Source organism: Thunnus albacares, chromosome 8, assembly GCF_914725855.1.
Source record: "Thunnus albacares chromosome 8, fThuAlb1.1, whole genome shotgun sequence".
Lineage (NCBI taxonomy): Eukaryota > Metazoa > Chordata > Actinopteri > Scombriformes > Scombridae > Thunnus > Thunnus albacares.
In genome coordinates, this window is record NC_058113.1 from 22,262,388 (window position 1) to 22,269,902 (window position 7,515).

A 7,515-nucleotide genomic window follows, 5' to 3' on the forward strand; every position below is an offset into this window, starting at 1 on the left:
CCTTTCCACAAAGTTAGGTTGTAAAAAATAGGCAATAAATGAAAAGTGCAAAGCAATAATCGCCTTTGAAGTTTCTCCCTACATGTTACACAGTGTGCTGTCTCTGTGTTATGGCTGTATAAATAAGTTGAGGTCTGTCTGCAATGAGGCGATGAGTAAAGTTTTAGCTCAGTAGTCAGCACAGTCACCTATGATCTGGGAGACTCCAGTTCGAGACCAGTGTGGGGACCTCCTTCGTAAGGTAGTTTATTCAACACTTATTGTAAAGCTTAAATTTTCTAAAATTAAGAGCGTAATAAAAACAAAAACAGGATTTCTAAACCTCTTTCCACTTTTGTTCAAATACAAATACAAATACAAATACAAATACTGGGCCCTCTGCACATCCCTAGTGTGTGCATTAGAAAAAATTCTCCTGATGAGCAGTTTGGCAACTTGCACGGCAGCCTTTGCCATCAGTGTTCGAATGTGTGTGTGAATGGGTGAATGTTGACATGTAGTGTAAAAGCGCTTTGAGTGGTCCACAAAAGTATCTAGTATAGAGAAAACCGAATGCTGAGATGTTTCATATCTCAGAGTTCTGTTTTTAAAGGCCTGTCAGTTGTAGTTACCACTCTGACTGGTCTGAATGTTAATCAGACTATAAGCACTTTTCTAGTATTAGACAACAGGCCTCTATTCAGGAGCCACATAAACTGAGCAGAGGATCAGGAGACAGCTCAGCAGAACAGGCTGATTGGACTGTTCTGCTGATCTGCCCTTTATACTGATCATAGAGAAATATTATATTATTGGTACTTTGACCAATGATAATAGCAGGTATTACAGATACAACAAATAAAGGTACACAAACTTTTTACTCAAACTTACCCACTACAGTTATAGCTGAAGGCTGAGATGTTTGATATTTCAGAGTTTTGTTGTTAAAGGCTTGACAGCTGTAGTTCCCACTCTGACTCTCCTGAATGTTAATCAGTGTGAGCTCTGGTCCAGTATCAGACAGCTTGACTCCATTCAGAAACCACTGAAACTGAGCAGAGGGTCTGGAGGCTGCTGAGCAGGACAGGCTGATGTCTGACCCTTCCATATAGTATTCTTGTGTTGAAGATCGCATCAAAGTAATGTTTTCTGGGCCAACTGAATGTGGGGAGCAGAAACAGCCAATTTAGTTTTTGTATACACGGTGCTGTAATTTGTAGTTGTGTTGCACCAGATATCATTAGATTGAAAGCTACTTCTAATAGAATATTTGAAAGATTAGAAACGCCAGAATATTAAAAACACTATTGAAAATAAACATTGTGAACATGTTAAGTTTCACAAAGGGCTGAAGGCCTCTTCTATTGGATTTTATTAATTCATACAGTCATTCAGTGTCTACAGTTATCAGTTTAGCCTGCATAATACATTGTTCAGAACAGCAAAGAGTATCATAAGGCCACATCTTGCTAATATTTGGCACTAATATAAATCAAGCTAAGATTTGCATGCAGATACTGTTTGATAAATAGTGAGTGAGTAAGTTAGTAACTCACAGCTGATGGAAAGATTTACTGGATCACTGGTGTCTTCACTGAAAGAATTGGACACTTTGCAGCTGTATGGTCCCTGGTCATACCGGGTCACACTGAATATAGTGAGATTGGAGTGTCCATCAGTGAGCTGAACTCTCTCATTGACTGTAACCTCAGAGCTGCCATTAAGCCAGAGAAAAGAGAGGGAGGATCCAGAAGAGGAACAGAACAGAATGACAGAGCTGTTGAACTCCACCAAGTCTGTGCTGCTGACTTCTACCTTTACATTGGACACTGGCACTGTGGGTGAAAAACAAAGTGCTACACTTTTCACATCAAAGGGAAAGTCAGTTTAAGTTTCTGTTGACACTGTGTCGCTAAGGCACTGATACAACTCTGTGGTAGTTTCTTAGGTTGTACATTATGGTGATGGCTCATTAGTAAACGTTCAATATAATTGAGCACCACAACATATGGTCTCAAAACTACCAAATTACTGTAGGGTTGAATCAACTCGACTCTGACACAATCTCAACAAAAGCAAAACTTCATTAGCATTTAGCATTAGCATTAGCAATTAGCATTGAATGACAGTTGTATTAGATTGGATTCAACTACTGTATAAAATGAACTGCTGTCTTGTGTATCAGGCATGTCAGCAAAACTAGCAATACTGCATATGTGCACCTGTCACTAAGTTATTCATATCTCAGGCATGAAGCTGCTATTCTCCTAATTTCACTAGCAGTAGAAAACTATCCCCAACATTTTCACAGATAACATGAATTATGTAATGTAATTATTTCATGTCAATTATGTTACATTATTGCTCTTAAAGTTTAATTCTTTCTCCATTCAACATTTAAAACTACTGCTCATTTGAAACATCTGCTCACCAAATATCTTCAGCTCGCTGGTCATTATTATCTCGTCCCCTCCATCTGGTATAATGCTAACAAGGTACTTTCCACTGTCATTAAGAGTCAGGTCCCTGAGCTCCAGAGATCCAGTAGTTCTGTAGAGGGTGATCCTGTCTTCATACTCTGGATCAGTGTTGTTTGAAGAAACAGAGGTTATGATAAGTCTTTCAGTATTGTTAGTAATAACACTCCAGGCCACTTCCAGAAATGGTTTTTCTGGTGGAGTCAGTGTTGTGTTGAATATCACTGACCCTCCAACAGCTGCATTCAGAGGTCCGTCTGGCAACACATCAACTCCTTTGGTTAAACCTGGAGGAGACAGTTACATGCTTGAGAAGGACTGAAATCAGTGCACAAAATGAGCCAATGGGACAATTTACTTTATTATAATGAATATAATAAACTTTATATAATAAAGTCCCCCATACAGTCAAATATGTTTTTCTTATTGTTCTTTCAGTTGGATGTTGACCTTCACTGTGCAGATTGATTGTATATATGTGCAGAGTTTGACACTAGAAACCTGTTTTCACATTCATCTGCTGAAAGTGGAAAGTTTCTCTGTGATCACTAAACATGATTACAAACATGATTTGTGACATCACAACTAGTTTGGAGCTAATCGTGGTCCAGTATGCAATTTACAGAAGTTTGAAGTGGAAACTTAAAGCGCCCTGTATACATACACCGATGATGGACTTTACAGTGAAGTAGGAGACGTCTTGTGTCCAGCAGTCAAAATTTTAAAATGTTAAAACAATATTTGCATATTCATATATCCATGTTCATAGTTATATAGTTTAACAAGTTAACTGAACTTTTCCTTTTGGGAAAACCATGTCAGTCAAAAACTGTTATTCAAAGTAATTCAAAGTATTTTTACACAAGTATCGGTTGTACAAGGCTGATGAATCTTTTCAAGTCAATAAACTTCTTATAAGTGTTTGGTATGAATGTCTATTTTCTGAAAACAGAAATAAGCCAATTAATAAAGTTTAAGTGACTGTCAAAAATCATAACTGGAGCTGGTGACAGGTTGTACTGTAGTGCCTTCTTCATTAATTTTAATGACGGGAATTTTGTTTGTGCCCTTTGATAGAAGTATTGTGTTTCCAACTATGTGCATAGTGAGATAAACCCGAAGCTGTCATGCCAAAAGTTGAAGAGCATCACCCTCTTGTGTTTTTATACTGGCAATCTAGAAGTGATAGTACAGTGCGACTGCAAATCCTAACCTACATGCTGAGTACTTTATTTTACAACATCTGTTTCAGATTTGTAGCTAGACTTTTATCATTGCTTCAACATAGTAAGGAGTGGCTTTGTTGTGCTGTTTTCTGCCTTTTCTGCTTCATTTTTTTATATTTTACCCTAATCCTAACCCTTCATAATGAAATCCAGTAGAAGCTTTTTGTGACTTGTGTTTGTTCCTCTTTATATTTTGTTTTCATTTTATATTGAAATAGGTTTTTCATATGTTGGGTTTCTGGTATGTTTATATTTCAAATGTTTTGGTCAGTTATGGTATTTATAGTTTTCTGGGACCTTCATGCCAAAAAAATTCTTTCTCAAACAACAACATTGTTTTTTTATGTTGTTTGCTCCTCAAATTAAGTTGGTCCAGATAGTATTACTTTGATGGCATTTAAGAATATGCTTGCTAATTAAAGTTAGGTGTAATTTATGTAAGCAAAATTCCATGAAAGGTCAAAAAATGGACGTTTTACTATTAAAAAACTAATTTCCTCATGATTCATGGCATCTTATTTGGTCAAATCTGAAACCTCCCTTTGTAATCACCTAAACTAAACAGGGCTCAAAAAGCAGACCTGTCTGTAAAATACTGTAGATATAATCAGATGCTGTAAAACCTTAATATCAACATCAACACTGTGAGCATTTCCTCATCAATAACCTGAATAATAAATTAAAGAATGATATTTTAAAAAATGGGTCAATATGTGTAAAATTGCCTTTGGTTGTATTAGGTTTTCAAAAACAGATGGAAAAACATTTTAAAGGTGCTGTGTCCAGTGATAAGACCTCACCTGAGATGACTCCCAGAAGGATGAAATGTGTCACAGCTCTTTCCATTTCATCTGAGGTATTGTCAAGAATGACAAAAAAATGAGATTTGTGAGAGAGAGAATATTTGTGTCAAACTCCTTAACTTTCCCTCAGCTGGTTTCAGTATAAGAATGCGGATCTATATGAAGACTGATAAGGAAGTAATGTGTCATTTGAGCTTTCCTGTCATCCTTTGGGTTTAAAAGTTGATAAAATAGACTATGAACTGCAAAGCAAGTCAGGTATATGTTGGATAAAGAATTCTGTTTTTATTATGAAAAAAAAACAGCAGCACAATGCTTTGACATGACTAAACAGTCAGTGGTTTATTCAGGGTGGTCTAACAAGTAGCTGCCATTTTGCTCTGTATTTTGTGGCTCTGGATGTCCTACTTTATATAGATAGATGGGTTGGTTGCCACTCTTGTAGTTCTTCTAACCTTAATAGTATAATATTAAAAGAGTTAGGCGCACAGAAGACCAACTCCTTTCATGTAAGTAGACATTCATTTACAATATTTACTCACACTGCGTCAGCACGTACAGCATGCAACACTTTTGAGAACCGTGGAAATCACGTGGATACGTCATTCTTTCGCAGAGTTTTACCCAAAAAAGCTGTTTTCGATCACAGTAATTACATTCACTCAAGCGGTAAATTTTTTTGAAGTTGTGTATTTTGTTTCATGTGTTATAGTCATGATCATTTGACAGATTATTTAGTACGTTAACACATCCTGAAGTCTGCCATGTCAGAGTCACGTTTAGCGGTCAGGAGTCATTGTTGTGTTTCTTTCGTCTCTCTACAGTAACAACAAGCATTTCTTTCATTGGTTGACTTATTATAAAATAAATCATATTTTACTGTAAATCCCTCAATATGATTCAAAGCAGGAATTTAATGAAATGCAATGTGTTAATGGGCTCATCTATATAGCTCGGAGAAAAATCCATTGATTGTTAGGCTCTATGCTCTAAAAATGAAATGTAATATTTTTTATTAAGGTAAAGGACATAATATATTTGCAATTATATATTAAAAAATAAAAATAAAAACAAGAATAATATAAACAATTCAAGTTTATACCGTTGCGTTACTTTTGACCCACTCGTCTGTTACTTTCGTTGCGACTGACAGGGTTGAAAGTAACAATGTGCAACTTCCATTCAAAGTCAAATTGTACCAAAGTCATTCCACATTTGTATAAAAGAGCACCTGGTATTGATGGAAGCAGATGTTGTGAGATAAAATACTCAGCATGAAGGATTTGCAGTCGCACAGTACTTTCACTTCTAGACTGCCAGCATAAACACAAGAGGGCGATGCTCTTCAACTTTTGGCATGACAGCTTCAGTAGGTTTATCTCACTATGCACATAGCTGGCAACACAATACGTATCAGATCTGGTTTTCTGTTTTGGAACTGAGACATGAGTTGTATAATTGCAGATGCTGGAAGATCACATTTGTTTGGACAGTTAGAGTTTGATGGTTAAACTTTTCTCAGCTGTACACATCTCACAAAGACTGACCAATGGATATATTGTCCTTACTTTGTATTGTCTCTGTGACTCTTACAGGTAAGAATCTTGAATATTTCAAAGTTTTAAAGTCTTCCTCTTTTGCGGGTCAAAATACATGTTATTGTCACTTTCAGAAAAGTTGCAGTACCCTTCACTTTGTGTATGAGGAGTTTATAAAACTAGTTAATAGTTACTGCTACTAGGCAACTACTAATACAAATAACTTTATACCACTGCATACTGGTTGCCATTCACTATATGAGTCAATTTTTTAAAGATTTAATTACCTTGTTGTGGTCTAATACTTTCATCAAAGGGCACAAATAAATTTCCCCTCATTAAAATGAATAAAGAGGGCAGTATGATTTTTGACAATCAGCTAAACTTTATTAATTAGCTTGTTTCTGTTTTCAGAAAATATACGTTCATGCCAAATGATTATAAGAAGTTTACTGAATTGAAAAGTGTCATCAGCCTTGTACAACCAATACTTAAAGACAGACATGTTTTAAGAGATGTAAAACTACTTTGAATTACTTTGAGTAACAGTTTGTATCTGACATGGTTTTTCCACAAGGAAACGTTCAGTTAAATTGTTAAATTATATAAATACTGTTGAAGAAATTTCACTCAAGTCCTTGTTCAAAGTTTGCTGTGGTGGAAGTGGTTTAATAGCATTCCGGAAATGCGGTGAGCATACTGACACAGAGCTGGTCTGATACAGTAGACTGACCCAGAGCAGAAGAATTGGCAAGACTTTATACAGTGAGGATCAAAGTAGTGACCAACAAATGGTAAACAAAAGATAGGAGGGGGGGGGGGCATTTACATACAAGATCAAGGCAAATCCAGGGGCAAGACAGGAGGGGTCAAATCAGCAGGGGTCAGGAGGTGGAAAGGACAATTGGCATATGTTTGATCAAAGAGTTGTCTCAGACGTCACTTGATTATCAAGTCTCCAAACCAAATGTGTGTTCTCCTTTAATTATTAAGTCTGCTCCCAAAAGGGTATTCTTCTTCAATACGAACATGTATGTATAATTATTCAGATATTGTCCATTTTAAAAGTTTGACTCCATCATCGGTGTATGTACACTGGGTGCTTTAAGTTTCCACTTTAAACTTCTGTAAATTGCATACTGGACCACAATTAGCTCCAAACTAGTTATGATGTCACAAATCATGTTTGTAATCATGTTTGGTGATCACAGAGAAACTTTCTACTCTCAGCAGATGAATGTGAAAACAGCTTTCTGGAGTCAAACTCTGCACATATATACAATCAATCTGCACAGTGAAGGTCAAACGTCCAACTGAAAGAACAATAAGAAAAACATATAATTAGCCTTTATGGGGGACTTTATTATATAAATTTTATGTTTATTATAATAAAATAAATTCTCCCATTGGCTCATTTTGTGCACTGATTTCAGTCCTTCTCAAGCATGTAACTGTCTCCTCCAGGTTTAACCAAAGGAGTTGATGTGTTGTC

General features: G+C 36.2%; 1 protein-coding gene across 1 annotated transcript; it reads right to left on the reverse strand.

Moving 5' to 3' along the window:
• Window positions 1-856: 856 nt before the first annotated feature.
• LOC122987286 (carcinoembryonic antigen-related cell adhesion molecule 8-like) lies at window positions 857-4,528 on the reverse strand. The gene is made up of 4 exons (XM_044359079.1): window positions 4,483-4,528; window positions 2,411-2,743; window positions 1,536-1,814; window positions 857-1,137 (listed from the first exon to the last, which is right to left on the reverse strand). Exons 1-4 carry the CDS (start codon window positions 4,526-4,528, stop codon window positions 857-859), a joined length of 939 nt encoding a protein of 312 aa, XP_044215014.1.
• Window positions 4,529-7,515: the final 2,987 nt, after the last annotated feature.

Excerpts from the sequence above, each read along its gene's own strand:
- LOC122987286 (XM_044359079.1), bottom strand. The coding sequence starts at position 4,528 with ATGGAAAGAGCTGTGACACATTTCATCCTTCTGGGAGTCATCTCAG. Across the intron at positions 2,744-4,482 it reads CCTTCTGGGAGTCATCTCAG|GTTTAACCAAAGGAGTTGAT; the intron begins GTGAGGTCTTAT and ends TGTCTCCTCCAG. Across the intron at positions 1,138-1,535 it reads AGTAAATCTTTCCATCAGCT|TTGGCCCAGAAAACATTACT; the intron begins GTGAGTTACTAA and ends CCCCACATTCAG.